We start from the raw sequence: 19,430 nt of genomic DNA on the forward strand, positions 1-19,430 counted from the left end.
ACACATATGGTTTCACATACATATATGCAGACAAACACTCATACACATAAGATAAAAATAAAAAAAAAACTTTAAAAAAATAATGAAAGGATATTTCTCCAAATTGCCACTGACTAAAATGCTTTATATTGGGGTTGTACTTTAGCTCAGTGGTATAGTGCCCTGGGTCCAGTCCCTAATCCAGTAAAATATAAGTAAAGATTTAAAAAACAAAATACTTTGATTTGGGAGATGAAGTCAATTTCCCCACAGAGATAAAATGGACCAGAATTCATAGTCCCTAAGATAGGATAATGCTCTCAATCATCCCATATATAATAAGGTTCCAAATGCACCTGATATTCAGTACTTACAACTGATCTGGGGAAGACCAAGGACACATGGACACTGGCTGAAGCATGGTTTTTATTCTAGATGGTATCCAGGAACAGTAAAAAGAGGGATCAGGGAAAATCAACGAACTGTAAACAAGGCATATAGGTTGGTTGGTAATAATACAATTCCACGCTGGTTCCTTCCAACAAATGTACCATGGGACTATGAGACATTAGCAGCAGAGGAAGGTGGTCATGCTGGACTCTTTATTGAATTTTTCTATAGGTCACAGATCATTCTAAAATAAAACTTCTCAAACACACTCATGGGGCTGGAGAGATGATTCGGTAGTTAAGACCGCTCTTGCAGAGGACCTGGGTTTAGTTCCCAGCACTTGCCTGGCTGCTCACAGCTATCTGTATGTAACTCTGGTTCCTTCTAGACTCCATGGGCACTGGGCACATGTGGCACACATACACACATGTAAATAAACACTCACATACAACATTTTAACCGGCAATAAAATTTAAGTGGTATGGTGGTGCATGCTTTAAACCGCCAGCAGTTGGGAGGCAGAGGCACATGGATCTCTGAGTTTGAGGTCAGCATGGTCTTTGGAGTGAGTTCCAAGACAGCCTAGAGCTTCACAGAGAAATCCAAAGAGATAGATAGATAGATAGATAGATAGATAGATAGATAGATAGTAGATAGATAGATAGATAGATAGATAGGTGGATAGATGGATGATAGATAGATAGATGGATGGGTGGATAGATGGATGATAGATAGATAGATAAATAGACAGACAGATAGAGAAAAAATAAATCAAACTCAGTCTTGTATGGGATATTACAGTCTCTTATTGCCGCAAACCTATAAAAGAGACAGACTTACACTTCCTTCCCAAATACCTCTGGGTGGAGCTCACTGTCCTCAGCTGCTTCACTTAGGTATAGTCTGTGTTAGTTAGGTTTTTCTTTTAATTTTGACTTTATTAATTAATTATTATTATTGTTATTATTTGGCTAACTTGACACAAACAATGATTATTTGGGAATATGGAACTTCAGTTGAGAAATTTCCTCCACTAGATAGGCTGTGGGCCAGTTTGTGGGGCATTTTCTTGATTGGTGACTTATGTAGGAGGGTCGAGCCTATGGGGCAGAGTCACCCCTGGGCTGGTGGTCCTGGACTCTATATGAAAGCAGGCTGAGCAAGCCACAAGAAACCAGCCAGTGAGCAGCATCCATCCATGACCTCTGTGTCAGTGCCTGCCTCCAGGTTCCTGCCTTCGCTTCCCTCAACAATGAGCTATGATCCAGATGTGTCAGTCAAATAACCCTTTCTTCCTCAGTTCCTTTAATCCTGGCCTTTATCACAGAAACAAGGAAGCAAACTAAGACCCCCACAGTCTTAGGAGAGAGCGTCCAGAGATCCCACAAACCCCAGCCACAAAAAAAAAAAAAAACAAAGAAAAACTTTTTAAGTCATTGAAACATCAGCACAGAGCCTGTCTCAGCGTCTGCAGGGGCTCTTTCCCATAGCACAGGGCTCATGGCATCTCAGAGGGAATGACAGGTCAGCAGGGGGATGGATGTGCCCTTCTCATCTCCACCACTGCCCTTGGAGCCAGGCTTTCAAGGAGGAAGGGAGGGATCTGCAGAGGCCTGGCCCTCGAAGCCTAGGAAGCGAGGAAGGTCTTGCAGGCTGCTTGGTTACTTGACTCCTCCTTTTATGGGAAGTGGAGCCAATGGCCACATGAATTCCAGCTCTGTACTGCTGCTGAAAGCGGGCAGGCCCGGCACAAGGATGTCCTTGTTGCCTTTAAATAGTCATGCTCTTCCACCATCGATGGGCCAGAGACTGGGCAGCAGGTGGAGACGGAGTATACGGAATCCCAGGCTCATTTCAAAGGGTGTTTTCTTTTGGGGAGTGCACAGAAGAGTACTAAATGTACTTTGCAAATGTTCTAATATTTGCTTTGGCTTTTTATGGGTAAATAGGCGAAAAGAGACTGTCCATTATGTGGCAGTGAAGAGGGTGGCTTTTCTGAAACATTTCTTTATTCCTGTTGAAGGCAAAGAGAGCAGCCTCACACAGAAACACTTGAATGTTTCCTTCATGAGGTCACTCCGTATTTTACAGTAATAAGACAGATTTGTCATGAGTGGTGCACTTAATGCACAATTTAAAGTCACTTCTGTGATGGGTCAATTTTGCAAATGAGTTCAAGTGCCAAGTAGCACTGGGGGTCAGGGTACCTACTGTGTAAGTTCTGTAAAATACTGACGTTGTGAAATAATTGCATACGCAGATTGCTTTTATCCAATCAGATATTGCATTAATTATAGTCCCTAGCAGTGGTAACAGACTTAAAACTTAATTCAGTACCTTTTTTGGGGGAAGATTAGTAATCATTTTTTTTTGTTTTAACATCTTGATTTATTTTATGGCATATAACATTCTATGAGAGTAATTTCAGAAATACTGAATGACACTAATAGAGTATAAATCCAACATTGAATTTTTTATTGCTTATTAATTTTTTTGGTTTTTTCAAGACAAAGTTTCTCTGTAGCTTTGGAACCTGTCCTGGAACTAGCTCTTGTAGACCAGGTTGGCCTTGAACTCACAGGGATCCACCTACCTGTGTCTCCCAAGTGCTGGGATTAAAGGCATGCGCCACCACTGCCCAGCTTCCTTATTAATTTTCACTTACACATTTTTGTTTTTGTTTTTTGAGACAGGGTTTCTCTGTGTTTCAGTCCTAGTTGTCCTGGAACTAGCTCTTGTAGACCAGGCTGGCCTCGAACACACAGAGATCCACGGGTCTCTGCCTCCCCAGTTCTGGGATTGAAGGTGTGTGCCACCACTTCCTGACTTCACTTGTACATTTTTAAAAGACTTAGTAATTTTTCATATTTTATGTGTGTTTGCCTCTATGTTTGTATGTATACCATGTGCACGCAGTACCCACAGAGGCCAGAAGAGGGCATCAGATCTCCTGGAACTGTAGTTACAGGCAGTTGTGAGCCACAATGCGGATGCTCGGAACTCAACTCAGGTCCTCTAGGAAGAGCAGCCAGTGCACTTAATCACTGAGTCATCTCTCCAGCCTCTCCAGTACTTGCACATTTTAAATAAATGTTCACTGCATTGTAGAACTACAACAAATGTTGAAACACTGCAATTTCACATTTCTTTCTAAAGAAAACCGCAAGTGTCCATGATGCTGTCTCAGCTCTAGCCTACAGATGCATCTTAGCATGGGTTTCCTGTTATTAAGTGGTATTTTTTTTCACATATTAACAACATAAGGAGACAGTACTGCCCAACAGTACAGGAGACAGACAACACCTATAAGAAAACCTAAGAAGAAGTTACTCAGAACCTTTGAGTAAGTTATCTGGAAATTACAGCATTAAGGAGCATCACCAAAGAATGTAAACTGTGCTGCACAGCGAACACAGCAACAGGACATCCTCAGAAGTCAGCATGAGGAGCAATGACTAATTCTTCACTTTGGCAGGTTTTCATAATTTCCCAAGGGCACCGAGAAGCTCAGAAGGTCCTGGCTTCACGTTACAGCTTTGCGGACCCAGCCGCACCATTTCTCTGAAGCACCTAGTCATAAACCTAGACTGGGAATCCTTAATCTCACTGGGTTTTAACGAGGGCAAAAATGAGACGCTATAACACGCAAGGCACGTAATAAACCTCCCAGAAGGTCAGTTTCATTCTTCCATTTCCAGACAGTGAAATGCGAGTCCAGATGTAGTGCACATCAATTTCTGACAAGAGAAGAAACCTGAGAGAAGGTGAGCATTAACTACCCCTCGGACGAGGGGCTACTCTCTGGATCATAGAAAGAGCTGCGAAAATTCAACACCCAGCCCTCAAAACTGCCTTCCAGTGAATAAGCAATGAACTCAGTTGACAGTTCACATGAGAAGAAGAACAAGTGGCCAATAAATATTTTAAAAGTGTCCACCTCACAGCTGGAGTGGTCATCTGCCCTTGCTGCAGGGCCATCGACGTTCTATCACGGCTGGGGGAGGGGAATCATAGAGCCCAACATTTCCCCAAGAGCTAGAGGTGGTTGTTGGTTGCTGGAGATGGGGGGGGGGTTCCTGTTCCTTGGTAGTGCAGTTTTCCTTGTTGGAGTGAATGACATTCCAATCAAGTTCATGCAGGCGACAGACAGACAGACAGACAGACAGACACACACACACACACACAGTCAGACATGAATCCAGGAAGGTGACTTGTTGGGAGAGAAGGGAAGCTCAGTGGGATGGGATGGGATGAGGGGAAGAAAGGATAACAGGGCTGTAATTAAAATAGGCGATACGTATGTATGAACTTGTGGAAGAAAAAAGTGTTCAGCATCCTTAGGTCTTGAGGAAATGCGAACTGAAACGCCTCAGAGCTGCCACGGCAGTCAGGTGACTGTCGTCATGAAGAAGATGAGGATGTGGGGGGGAGAAGAACGCTTACAGGTGGTAGAAATGTAACCTGGTGCATCCCTATGGAAGTCAGTGTGGAAGATTCTCCAAAACCAACAACCGCCCGCTGTGGAAGGGGGCGCTCCCTAAGGCGGAGCGAGAAACACACTTCTCCAGTGGTGTAGCCTCTGGTAAGGTGTCCATACACGACCATTGGCCCCGGTAGTCACTAAGGGAAGCCGTCTGTGAAAACTACGCAGGCCCCACCCACTCCTTGTCTCACCCAGCCCCACATTTTGTCCTTTCTTCAGGATTCTCCATCTTCTGCATCAGAGATGCCTCCTCTTTCCCCACCACTGTCCTTGAAATCTGATGTCTCTTCTGGCCATTCTAGTGAGGCCTCTTATCTGGCATCTCAGCAGGGACAAAACTCAGAGGCTCAAAAAAAAAAAAAAACAAAAAAAACAAAAAAAAAGAAGACTGAGCTAATGGGCCAAAAAAAAACCCAGAGGCTCAGCGATGGCCTTTTCTATGGTCGTATCTGCCAACGTCTCCAGAGCAAGAAACACTATTTACTATTTATCATGGCTTCCCTTGGAGGTCTTCCTTCGTCAGGGTCCTGTGGTGCTGCTCTGTCCCAGGTAGTTTCCAGTACTCTTATTTCCTGAGGGCATTCTTATGTGATGTAGGTGGGTCTTCTTTCTATGTGTTACTTTCTTTGGTTAATTAATAAAGAAACTGCTTGGCCTGATAGGGCAGAACATAGGTGGGTGGAGTAGACAGAACAGAATGCTAGGAAGAAGGCAGTGAGGCAGACGCCTCAGGCAGTCACCATGCATCTCCAACCCGAGAAGGACATAGGCTAGAATCTTTCCCGGTAAGCCACCACCTCGTGGTGGTACACAGATTATTAGAAATGGGTTAATCAAGATGTGAGATTTAGCCAGTAAGAGGCTAGAACTAATGGGCCAGGCAGTGTTTAAATGAATACAGTTTCTGTGTAATTATTTTGGGTAAAGCTAGCCGGTGGCCGGGAGCCGGGTGGCGGGAAGCAGCCCACAGCTCCTTCTACACTTATGCCCTGGCCAAAGCACAGTGAGACAATTTACCTATGACAGCGATGGTCTAGTCCTGATGTTTGGACTCTCACCCAATGCTCCGGTCAAAGCTTCTTTGGGGAACAACAAGGGATAAAGAGAAAATGACTTTTACTCCAACAGAGGCTGTGCCAAGCCCTAAGCTGGGAGGGGGTTGGTCCAGCTATGAAACAGCAGGGAAGATACACTATCTGAATTATAAATCGAACATTCCTGAAGCCCCCAAATCTGAAAAGTTTAAAATGCTGGCATTTGACACCTCAGGTGGAAAAATTCTATAAATTTGAATCACTGATGCATAATATCATTTGAGCTTTTTGGGTTAAAATTACCCTGAGTCTATGTGTAGAAAGTGTATATGTTATATACACCAATTTCATACTTAGACTTAGGTCCCATCCCTCTATGGGTATGTAATGATCAGAAAGGCGAACTCAATCTGGTTTTATTCTGTGTAAGGGTCATTCAGCCGGCATTTGGTTTTGTTTTCTTTGCCCATTATCAGACAACACAAAGGCAACAGTCTAAAAGCTAAGGTCAGAGAAAACAGATGTGCACAGCTGGAAGGTGCATGCAAGAATATGAAGTGACTCTGCAGCAGCCGCCTCTTTTGCGCACGTGTCTGGTGCCCCTCATGAATCTACCTGCTGCAAGGAAAGCGTTTCGACCTCCCCCAGAGAAGAGGCGTTTCTGAAGGCGGCATTCACTTCTCTTTTAACTGTTTGATTGCCTCTCACCCAGGTCCACCCTTGTCACCCACTGTTTGACTGCAGGAACAAATGCCTGGGGTGTTAAAATTTCAAGGAGGATGTCTGTAGGGGCTGGAGTAGTGTATCAGCAGTTAAGGTCAGCTGCTGCCTTCCAGAGGACTGGAGTTTAGCTCCCAACACTTATATTTTGCAGCCCACAACCACATGCAAACTCAGTTTTCTCTCTTCTAGAATTCCTGGATTCTTGTACATGCATGGTACCCATGTATACATGCAGGCACACTTGGCTCCTGCACACACATGGTACCCATATATACATACACTCAGACACACATAGCTCCTGCACACACATGGTACCCATATATACACTTAGACACATATGGCTCCTGCACACACATGGTACCCATATATACATACGCTCAGACACACATGGCTCCTGCACACACATGGTACCCATATACACACTCAGGCACACATGGCTCCTGCATATTCATGGTACCCATATACACACTCAGGCACACATGGCTCCTGAACAAACATGGTACCTGTGTACACACTCAGGCATACATGCATACACATAAAATGATACTTTTGAAAAAAGTCACTTCTTTTAAAACAGACAGAAGAAGGATGTCTGCGAAATTTGATAACAGCAGAAAGGTGCTTGAAGGTAAAGCAGCTCGCTCACAGTCAGCACATTCTCCACACATCACAAACCAGACCCTGAGAGGTGCGGCTCTGACCCTGCCCTGGTATGCTGCTCCTAAGTGTTGTCCATTCCGATGAGCGGCAAAAGTCTAGGCGTGCAAGCAAGGTCCTCAGACCACTTAACGTTGATTTATCAACCATGCCAAGTGTTCAATAGCTGTGCACAGAGGAGCATGGCTGGACTCCCAGCATCTGGGAAAGGGGTAGGAGTCAGAGCGGGAATTAGAGGTGAGCCGAGGCTCCCTAGGAAGACCTGTCTCAAGAAGATACGTTCAACGCACCATGAGCTGCCCCTGCAGCTGAGGCTTCCTTCGCATCAACGTCCCTTGAGCTGTTAAATCCAATTACCCCTCTGCTTTTTCTGTATCCCAACACCCCTTTATTAAGATCAATGTCCTCAATGTCCCCAACCCTGCCCTGGACAGCCACATCTCATTAGGCTCTCCCCACCTCCCGTGTCTGTAGAACACTCTTTTCTTGGGTGGGTTTTTCTTTGAAAGACTTTTCCTCCAGAGGACTCTGATTCTGCCCCATTCCAGTCAGCTTCCAGTACTTTCAATCTGAACCCTTTTTATGTTTTCCTATGATACTCCCATTCATTTGCACTCTTTCAGATCTGCTCGCTGAGTGAGCAGATAAATGAACAGTCCTGTTATTTCTCTTAGAAAGGTTCTCCTATTCCCAATAGAAAACTAATTTATAGCCTTTCCCCACTGTTCAGCCCGCAAACACAGTTTTCCTCTGCTTGATAATCCTGATCTACAGAACACAGTCCAGGCTCCTCTAGCCCACTGCAGTAGAACATCCTCCTAACTTCCCACTGGCATGCTTCCCAATCGTTCTACTCCCTCCCTTCATTTCTGGGTCAGACCTTGGCCCATCTTGTTCATCTGGATGATGACGTCATGGCATGAACAGCCGCAGAGACCATGGGGAAAGTTACCTCCTGGCTTGTTCCCAGGGGCTTGCTCAGCGATCTTTCTTCTACAGTCTACCTGCCCAGGGTGGTACCACCCAAAGTGGGCTGGGCTATTATATCAGTTAGCAATTAAGAAACTCCCCACAGACATGCCCACGTGGCGTGCTGACACGTTGAGGTTTCCTCGTCCCAAGTGTGTGAGGCTGACAGCCAAGATTAGCCGTCACACACAGAGGCCATAGTCAGGCGCTCTTTGTTGAACTAAGCAGAAAGTACTTCAAAAGTTGGTTTGAATTGCGTTATCCTGTCTCTCATTCTTTTTACCAACATTGATGATTCTTAAATAGTAGTAGTAGTGAGCATCCTTTGTATGGATCTCTTTCCTTCTGCTTCAGTTCATGTCAAGCCCTCATCGATTCCAAGCTCCCCCAAGACCTCTGTTCTTCAGAGGTCTCCCACTGCTCCTCCACTGCCAACACGAGACAGTCACTTAGGCCATTTTGATACTGACAAGTGAAGGATGAAGCCCCATCCCACTGGCACGGGGCCCTCTTTCCGCATCTTATCCGTCCTCACCTGTGCAGGCTGACCTCTCTTCCTGCACCTTTTAGGTATCTCAAGACCATTTCAACAGCAGATCACTGACGGCAGTGCCGAGGAATCCTGGTCATAGATGTGAGGAAACTGACCAGAAAATGGTCAGACAATGACTCTTCCAAGGGGAAGAGGCCAGTGTTGCTCTGAGATGCGGCTAGATCAGGGGGCAATGCTCTGTGTCATGGCGCTGCGTGACTGTCTCACTATCGGTTCACACGTACAGCATCTTTAAAGAGAGCACTGGTCCAGAACGGGCCTTCTCAAGCTTCAGTGCTTACGCGTATAGGGAACAGCAGGCTGTAAGAGCGAGTTTACGCTAGACAATATGGCGCTGATAAGAATGTGCAGAATGAGTTAGCTGACACTGGACATGGGGTAGCTCTGAGTTAGCACAAAATGCCTGACACCAGATGCCTTGGGGACCCAGATGAACAACGATGTAATCTGCTACATAGCTATTTTTGGCAGACTGCCACTTTTGTGTAGGTTCTGTATGAACAAGGCATCATGGGTATAGATAGAGTCATAGCCTCAGGCAGCCTGTGTGTGTGTTTTTCAGGGGCCCATGTGGGCCAGCCACGTGCCTGGGTGCTTGCTGCTGGTGGCCTGGTCAGCAGCTTTCCTGCTGGAGTGAAAAAAAAAAAACTATGTCTTATTCGTCTATAGTTCCTCAGACATCTCTTTAACCTCCCACCCTTTCGCTGACCCTCATCGGAACACAGACCTGACAACATGGGCCCCTGGGCTTCTTGTGTAGCTGCTGAACCTGTAGCTCGGGGGCTGCCAGGTGATGTCCGTAACCCAGGTCCCTGAGCTACACTTTATGTTGTAAGGTTAAAAATAATCTAGTGAATTAAGTGTGGGAGTTGAGGTGTAAGCCTAGGTCTATCTAACTCCAAACGGCATTGTGCTTCTACAACGTTGAATGAAATACTTGAATGAAAGAAACCAAACTGTAGTTGAGCCAGGAGATTTGGGATAACTGCTCAAGGCCGGCCGTGTTAACAGTTACAACAACAACTTGGGCTGAATTCACACTGCAGTGTTAATTTAGAAGAATTTAGAGAATAAGGAAGGAGAAACATTTAGCTAGAGAAAAACGTATTTTTTTCCCCAAGAAAAGGTAGTGACGGCAGGATAAAGAGACTACAAATATGGAATGAAATAAAAAAAACCATGCAAAGTCAGCGTCAGATGGAAAAGGGAGCAGAAAGATCTACCGCTTCCAAAATGGCAGCACCAAATACCATGAACATCTTCACTAAGGGTCTCTGACCAATCGAGCAATGGTGACAACCGCAAGTGACATTATGGGGCAGGGGTGGGGTTTACCCTCCATCTTTTTAGAGTCCAGATAGACAGTCAAGTCTGCCAGCCCTGTAGCAAAGCCAGGGTCCCAGCAGCTCAGGAAGTTGGACCTGAGCATCAGCCTGTGACCGTCCTGGGCAACATGGGCCACAGAGGGTTATCTCTGTAGTGCATGCCGCTGCAATGCTCCAGACTCGTGAAGCCTGAGGCGTCTCCCCTGTGCTGCAAACAAGAAGCTCTAGACAAAGCGGGTTCTTTTCCGCGTGGTTCCCAGACCATCCAGAAACCTCTGAGTTTATCAGGCTGTGGGGCACTAAGCACTATTTGGCCTCAGATACAGGCACCCACTAAAGGGTCTGAAGCCTTTGTCCTGTATGTCATCTCTGCTGAAACGTGGGCTGCACCAGGACACCCGTCCATCTTCCTCCATTGTCTTGCTATGTGTCATTCCAGACGCCCTTAAAACCACTGTGAAGTGACAGGACCAGGATCATTCCCTTCTGCTCAGTACACGCTGTTGGATGCAGGCTCTCTCCCTGCGGCTGTCACGTGCTCAGTACATGGTGAGGGATGCAGGCTCTCTCCCCACTGTCACGTGCTCAGTACACGCTGTTGGATGTCAATGTCCTTTCCTAGTCTTGACTTTCTTTGCTTTTTTAAATTATAATCTTTTAAATTTACCATTTCTCCATTTGGAACCTAAGGTTCCACACTTTTATAACTGATTGTTGAGGCAAATTTTCTCATCCAGCGTTGTCAATTCATTCTCCCCCACCACCCTTTACCCCTTGCAATCTCTCTCCAGTGCTGAGGATTAAGTCTAGGACGCACCAGACCAGCACTCTCCTGATTTATTCACGTCTCTCTTTTTATTCAATGGCTGGATTGCACTCTGCAGCTCAGGCTTCCCTCCGACTTACATCCTCTTGCCTCTGCCTTCCAGGGGCTGGGGCTACAGGTGTGTGCCATGCAGCCTGGCAGGATTGGAAACAACCGGATGAAACCATGAACAAGCTCCGATTCAGAGATGTGACCATCATAGACCACACTGATTTGGAGGAAGCTGACTTTACAGTGGAATGCCCTGGAAGTCATCTTTTCTTGGCCTCTCACTTTTGGCATGCAACAAAACTTAAGAAAAAACAAAATGAAACAAAACACTGAGGGCCTACTTATAGTCTTCTCGAACTTAGTTTAAACCACAGGGCATCCCCTGAACGTCTCTAATGCCCAGCTGTTGATGCTGAGGGCACAAGACTCTTCGGGAGATTCATTAAACTTTTATTGGATGTGTTTAAGTGTTTTGTTCGACGTGTGTATGCACACCCCGTGCAGGCAGTGACTTTGGAGGCCAGAAAACATTGTTGGATCCCTAGGAACTGGTTGTGAGCCTTTGTGTGGGTGCTGGCAACCAAACCTTGGTTCTCTTAACCTCTGAACCGTCTCTCCAGACCCTGAGGGTATTACGAGCACACATCCATGGCTTCAAGGAGGTTTTTCAGCATAGCAGTGAACGTCCCTGCCACCCTGCTTCCATCTTACGCTCCTTGTGGCTCCTCTTCACCACCCTAAGCTATGTCAGGTACTGGGGCCTTGCTCACACTGGGCAAGCTCTCTACCACCAAGTCAATCTCCAGTCACCACTGTGTGCATTTGAAATAAAGAGATAACACGGAACTTGGGTAGCAGCATGCCACGTACCTGATCAAACTGGAGGTCTTCTCCACGCTGTAGAGATTTTGTCAAAGGTTTTTCCTACAACAACAAAAATGACATAGACAAAAGTAATTATCTAGGATTTTCAACATTGTAAGAGAAATACCATTACTGTTATATTTTTCTCATTCACTTTTCCCTTTATAGAACAAGGGATATTTGTATTTTAAATAAGTTAAAAAAAAGTATTCCTCTGCCAGTCTGACTTTCACCTCTATTGCTAAATGACAGGGGAGGGCACAGCCCCATGTGGGCAGTGCTATTCCCTGGCAAGCGGGTCTGGGTTACATAAGGAAGGTAGCTGAGCAAGCTGTGGGAAACAAGCCAGTAAGCAGTGTTCCTTCATGCTCTCTGCTTCAGTTCCTACCATGGCTTCTCTTGATGTTGAACCTGTTCCTTTCCCAAGTTGGTTTCGGTCAGTGCTTTATGACAACAATAGAAAGCAAACTAGTTCAGGAGTTAAAAACCATTGAAAAGTTATGTGTGTGTGTGTGTGTGTGTGTGTATACACCTGCACACACGTAAATGCACATATGTATACACAATTTATGTTTAGCCTATCACACAGACCCATGGTTCCCTCACTTCTCCTATGTTCTCCAGTCACAAAGTCGACATATACCCAAGGCTGGCTTTGAACTCGTGGCCGCCTTCTTGCCACAGACTCTTGAGCACTGGCATGGCAGGTGCCATTGTAGAGTCTCAGTCCACACCCCTAAGAATTCCCCAGGAGGCTTAGGAATCAACTGTCCTCTCTCATTTGGGGACTCTACAGTGTCAAACTGCATCTAAACTAAAGAGAACGCCGTGTTCTTACAGGCTAGTAAGCCTTTCTCTTCAACCTATACTTTCTAGAACATACAAACTGGGGCATGGATATAGGCATGTAGGTGAGAAGAAAGAAGAACAATGAAAGAAACAACAGATTTGGCTCAGGTCATAGAAAGGGACACTCTCTGATCAAAGCAATTCCTGCAGCTGTAAAGCTCACAGTGATGTTTCCTTTGTAAAGCCAGCTAAACACAAAAGCCAGCAGTAATGCTGTGAAAACAGGTGCAATCAGGTCTCCCAGACATCCTTGGAACAATTATGGGGTGCAAATTTCTGCTCAGAATTTTCTCTATTCATCCGGGACTGAAGGAGTCACTTGGTGCCAACCTACAGGCTCGGAGGAAGGCTGGGCTGCAGCACATGGTTCCTGCCATGGGGAAAGAGCGTCTGGGGAGAAATGTGGGCAGTGACCCTTTGCGTTATCGATGCCTGCTTATCTTTCAAACATCGGCTCCACCATCACTCCCTTGAGGAAGTCTTTGTGAGGCAGCCTCCAATACCAGTCCCACGTACCACACCCCACCTTTCGAGCCTGCAAAAGCCTGTCATTCTTCCTTTCACAGCTCTTTCCACGCCCACAGTACAGAGGGATGTATGCATGAGAGATGCCCACAGCCATGTTACAGAGGGATGTGTGCATGAGAGATGCCCACAGCCATGTTACAGAGGGATGTGTGCATGAGAGATGCCCACAGCCATGTTACAGAGGGATGTGTGCATGAGAGATGCCCACAGCCATGTTACAGAGGGATGTGTGCATGAGAGATGCCCACAGCCATGTTACAGAGGGATGTGTGCATGAGAGATGCCCACGGCCATGGCCACGTTACAGAGGGATGTGTGCATGAGAGATGTCCACAGCCATGTTACAGAGGGATGTGTGCATGAGAGATGTCCACAGCCATGTTACAGAGGGATGTGTGCATGAGAGATGTCCACAGCCATGTTACAGAGGGATGTGTGCATGAGAGATGTCCATGGCCACGTTACAGAGGGATGTGTGCATGAGAGATGTCCACAGCCATGGCCACAATATAGAGAGATGTGTGCATGAGTGATGTCCATGGCCATGTTACAGAGGGATGTAAGAAATGCATGAATGAGGTCCTCAAGTGCCTCTCCTACTTGCCAGGAAGTTCCAGACAGGCAGAAAACTCTATTAGTTTCTCTCAGCACTTAAATGTCCTGGCAAGGAGCAGGGCTTGGTGCTGGGTTAGGGTCCTCCATTTTGTGTATGCATGTGTGAGCTAAAAATTAAACATATGTGTATATGTATATCTATGATTGTGGTGGTGCACACCTTTAATCCCAGTGCTTGGGAGGCAGAGGCAGAGGCAGGCAGATCTCTGTGAGTTCATAGCCAGTCTGGTCTACATATAAATTCCAGGCCAGTCAGGGCTACATAGTGAGAGCCTGTCTCAATAAATAAATAGTAAAATTTTATTGTGGGAAAGATTGATAAGATTTGCAATTTTAAATGATTAATTCTGCACCATTAAGTAGATTTATTGTCAGTTACCTCCACTGTCAATTTCATGAGCTCTTTTCATGCTGGAAGCTTTTATTTCAAATGTGGCACACACTGAGACCCCCACACACATGAGAGAGTCATTCTTAGTATCTATTGCTTAAAGCCATACATGACGATGGAGGGGGTCATGGCTTCTATGCTAGTTTTCTGTGGCTCTGTACTAGAGCTACATAAATACTTATTCGATATAAGTTCAAAAATTGGCAGTGCATCAACACATGAGATCAACCTGAAGCGAATGATGTCACATGTCAGCAGCTTACATCCCCAGCATGATTCCCTTCTCAGTTTTTCTCAGAAGAGGCTTCTGTTGCTGGGAGTGGGTGTGTGTGACCAGGCCATCCGTACTCTGAAGCTTCCCACGCCCTAAAGCAATGCTTTCTTACTACAAACGGTGGGGAGCTCGTAGACATGGTGCTTCCTGAGCACACATCTGTGCACGCATGGGAAGGAAGCGACATTCTGAAAACAGGCCCAGCCGGTAGGTATTGCCACACATGATACTCAGGCCCGTTAGCTAGGACGGTGCGCTTGATGTCTCAGTAAAATAACATACGGAGCTTCCTTCCTCATCGGCATGTATTAAAGATGCTGTCTTAATCATTTTCTTTGAAGACTTGGACTAAATTCACTTTCAAAATTGTAGCTCTGTTCCCCCTTTCCCCTGACTATTACTGTGAGGGCTAAAGTTATATTTTTTTTTTTTTTTTTTTTTTTTTTTTTTTTTTTGGTTTTTCGAGACAGGGTTTCTCTGCAGCTTTTTTTGAGCCTGTCCTGGAACTAGCTCTTGTAGACCAGGCTGGCCTCGAACTCACAGGGATCCGCCTGCCTCTGCCTCCCGAGTGCTGGGATTAAAGGCGTGCGCCACCACCGCCCGGCCTAAAGTTATATTTTAAGTTTAAATTACTGTGCATAAGAGAGCTGGGAAACAGAAAAGTCTCTAACCTGTAAGCCCCATTTTGCCCTAAGACAGATGACTTCCTGGGCCATTGCTCGTGTCTTCCCTTCTGTAAACAAGCTTGGCTGCCCCAACAGAACGGGATGTGCTTGATCACACAAAGGCGGGAGGTACGTAGGCAGAAAGTGCATCAGGGCGTATGCTTGCCCCTAATTGGGTGAAGGTGGGAAGCACGGAGCCGTGTGGGTTTTGCCTTTAGAAGCCCCTGACTAATGGAATTTGGAGCCATATTCTGGGAATCCCGAGTATGGACCTGGCCAGTGACCACCATCCTGGCCAATATTTAATAAAGCTCGCTTCAAATTTGTCTCCAGAATTGTGGTAGCAGTCTTATTCTCGCCCAGTGGGATTACCATTATCTGTTATTTCACGCACAAAATTTTCTGTGTAGCTGCTCTGGTCAGCAGTCCCACTCTCTCGGCCCTTGTCGGACTTCTCTGCACCCCTGACATATGGAATTCACTACTGGGGGGGGGGGTGACACACAAGTGACTGTGTCCCTATGCATCTGGAAGACGGCGCTGGGCAGAGAGTCTAGTTGACACTTAAATCTCACAAACATCCTCTTTGTACCTTTGTACCAGTATGGATTTATCAGTATCAGGGGGTTTAAGAGCAGACCTGGGAGAAAGAACATCACACTATCTAAAAGATAAAGAGAAAGGAGGGATGGAGGGGTGGAGGGATGAAGGAAGGCAGGGGAGGGAAGGAGGAAAGGAGGGAAGAAAGGAGGGAAGGAAGCAGATCTAATTAGATTTGGTGGGTTATTAAAAAGAAAGAAGAGGACATGAAGATGGGAAGGGGGTGTGTTAGAAGGTCTGGGAGAATGAGAGGAGATTTGTTGGGGGGTCTGGGGAATGGGAGGGGATTGTTGGGGGGTCTGGGGAATGGGAGGGGATTGTTGGGGAGTCTGGGGAATGGGAGGGGATTGTTGGGGGGTCTGGGGAATGGGAGGGGATTGTTGGGGGGTCTGGGGAATGGGAGGGGATTGTTGGGGGGTCTGGGGAATGGGAGAGGATTGTTGGGGGGTCTGGGGAATGGGAGGGGATTGTTGGGGGTCTAGGGAATGAAAAGGAATGTACCGGGTGGCCTGGGGAAAGTGAGAAGCTCAGATAGGTATGATTAAGATACATTTTACACAAGTATAAAATGTCAAAGAAAAAATAAAAGTATTCTAAAAAAGAGAAAGAGCCCCAAACCAACCTGGGTTACCCAGTCAGAACCTGTCTCCAAACAAAAGTATGAAAAGGGTATGGAAGACCGCACCCTCTATGCCAGCACCACATTGCTTACACGGGTACATGAAGATCTGTGGAGTTGGTATTTGCAGTGAGGAAGCTCCTGGAGCCCAAATGACAGTTGTGAGCACTGAAGTTGTCAGTCCTGAAGGACAGCTGTATTCACCCCATATCATGCTGGAGGTAAGCAAGTTCCGAGAGTCACAACAAGTCTGCCGCGAGTGTTTGAAAATGACCACATGGCTTGACATGCTACTCTAGTCTCATAGCTCGTGCTTGAATCCTTCATAACTAAACAAACAACTAAAATACAGCCTTGACAAATCTACTTCTTTTCCTTTTTCGTCTCTTAAATTTTTTTTTAATATTTATTTATTTATTATGTATACAATATTCTGTCTGTGAGTATGCCTGCAGGCCAGAAGAGGGCACCAGACCTCATTACAGATGATTGTGAGCCACGATGTGGTTGCTGGGAATTGAACTCAGGACCTTTGGAAGAGCAGCCAGTGCTCTTAACCTCTGAGCCATCTCTCCAGCCCTCGTCTCTTAAATTTAAATCATACCATGTTTTTCACTTTTAAAGACACTTATCAGTCATTATCTAAACCCACTCCAACAGCCTGAATCTCAGGACTGCTGGTGGAGCTAACTCAGAGGCTTCTCCTCTGACTCTTGCACATATAAACGGTGTGGGGACACGCCTTGCCTGCCATGTAGCCTGCTGCAGTTCTCCAAAGCTGGTTTTTCTCCCCTTGAATCAAAGAGCAAGGTTCTCCCAGCCCCTTAGGGCAATTATCTATGGTCAGAAGGTTTCTGTGGAGGAAAAGGGCGGCCCCGGTTTGTGCATCTTACATGCTAAGCTATGGAGTTTGCATCTCCATTCCCACCCCTCCTCCCCTTACTCCCTCGCTCTCTTTAGAAAACATGCCTCTAGTGCTTTTTGTTTCCGTATCTTCCTAAAAAGGGCAGAGTGAAGCCACAGACGTCCACCCTATTTTCAAATAATTTCAGGGTGTTCCAGCTACGTGATCACCTCACAGACTTTTTACACCAAGTACTCCTTAACTCCTAAGAAGAAAGGTGGCCGAACAGACCAGATTTCAGATGGTTAGAAGTCTCAAGGGGCCCATGGCTCAAAGGCAAGTTTATCTTGGGAATTTGAGGAGCACATTCGATTAATCATTTCTCCCTTCTGACTTTTTAGTGGGTTCCCCAAATTCCAAATGGCACCTACACAGGCTAGATGTCAGGAAGCTAGCAGACCCAAATGATACTGTCTTTGAAGTCATATGCATTAATGTTTAAGCCAGCAGGGGCATGGGGCACACAAGATACTCAGAGTGTTGAGTGTGTCACCTGTCTATATCCTAGTTGGCTTTAGCCATGATGGTGGCTGGAAGGACATGTGAGGGCATGGGAAGGGAATCACAGCATCCCTGGCACTCTGGAAGGCTCTTATCTTCGCTAAGCTCCAGTTAGTGTCTAGATAAAAGGGGGAGAAAAACAGACAGACAGACAGACCCACCGACCGACCAACCACTTTGTAGCGTTGATGAGTGGCATAGGGTGCTGAGTGTCACACCAGTGGCCTCTCAGAGCGCTGCCACACTCTCAAGGACACTTCTTCCGGTGCCATGACTACCTGGACTGTGTTGAGATGGACATGCGCCCTCCTGTAGAACGCGCAGGAGCTAACACCAAATCCCACGTTTTCTTGGGATGATGCTTAAGAGCCCTTCTGATACTGAGATTTTTAACTTGAACTTCCTCAAATGTTTCTACGACCAGAAAGTTCTACTGTGAAAAATGGTGTGGGGGTGCATGATAGAGTACGAACATCCTGCTCGCTTTAGAGAAGCAAAAGGAAGAAGCCGACGTTACTAGAAATACTTTAATACTTTTAATAAATATTTATTCATTTTTGTTTTATGAGTGTTTGCCTGCCTGTGTGTCTGTGCACCGGGTGTGCGCCGTGGAACTGGAGTTAGACAGTTGGGAGCACACTGCTGAGAGCAGAGTCCTCAGAGGGGCGTCCGAGCTCCTGGCTGGGAGTCATCTCCAGCCCCCACACAAATTTTAATTGTCATTTTAGAGGAAATCTAATGGAATGGTGGGGTGATTATTAAAATGACCCAAATCACACTTGAGTCAAGCACGAGATTTTGCAAGTCTTTGAGGCTTGCATTTTTTTTTTTTACTTATAAAAACATTGTTTGGTGCAGCATTAGCCTGAAAGGCTTTGAATATTATGAGCATGGAAAATTCACATTCTATAAACTTATATCACACATTATATATGACTTGTCAAAAAATTCAAAACTAATTTCAGATAGCTTCCCCCTTCTTCACCAGGCAGAGGAGGATGCTGAGGCACGTGGCATCCCATCACCATGGTGATAGTATCTTTCAGGGTGGAGAGCTGGAGACCCAATTGTTGTGAATCCACCAAAGCATTTAGAAGAGAACTATCAGCTCCTGGCAGTGGCAGGAATGCTGTTTCAACCTGAACCAAAGAAAAGCAGGGCACAAAACATTAGTTAAAATCCTCAGATGTAGAGGGGTATGGGCTTGCAGAGGTAGAGATGTCTGCTTCAGCTAATAAAAACGAGTTTCTGTATGTAAAATAACGTACGCTGATTTTCAACTGGGGGAAATAATTCAAGGTCAAGAGAATGTTACCAACTACCCCAAAGAAGTTAAAGATAGAGTCAGACAATTCAGGGGATGGGGTGAGGCTACACCACAAAGCATGATGGTAGGGCCCAAAGTCAGGAAGACTATCTGGGTACTTACTTAAACGAAACCTCTCGAGATGATCTGTCCTATTTGCAGCTGGCTCTGCTCCTATCAGCGGAGCCTATGTGTCTGTCGCACTGAACAGTCCCAAGACCAAATCCATTATCGGAACAGTGGAGGGGAAACTTCAATTAAATTCGGCTACAAAGTTAATTTTCATTTTAATTGAAGAAGAGAATGGCTCCCGGCCCTCTTCACTTTCTACAATAGCTGCTGTGAATCACGGGCTGCGGCCTTCACTTCTTTTCTTTCTGGATT

At 45.9% G+C, this 19,430-nt stretch overlaps 1 protein-coding gene across 1 annotated transcript in view; it reads right to left on the reverse strand.

Annotated features, from left to right (window-relative positions):
- The window catches only part of Fry (FRY microtubule binding protein), a 250,702-nt gene that overhangs the window by 171,072 nt on the left and 60,200 nt on the right, over nt 1-19,430 (reverse strand). The window contains exon 3 of the mRNA XM_038345555.1: nt 11,801-11,854. Coding sequence (XP_038201483.1) covers nt 11,801-11,854 — 54 coding nt within the window. The remainder of the gene's footprint in view (nt 1-11,800; nt 11,855-19,430) is intronic.

This window comes from Arvicola amphibius, chromosome 10 (genome assembly GCF_903992535.2).
Source record: "Arvicola amphibius chromosome 10, mArvAmp1.2, whole genome shotgun sequence".
Taxonomy (NCBI): Eukaryota; Metazoa; Chordata; class Mammalia; order Rodentia; family Cricetidae; genus Arvicola; species Arvicola amphibius.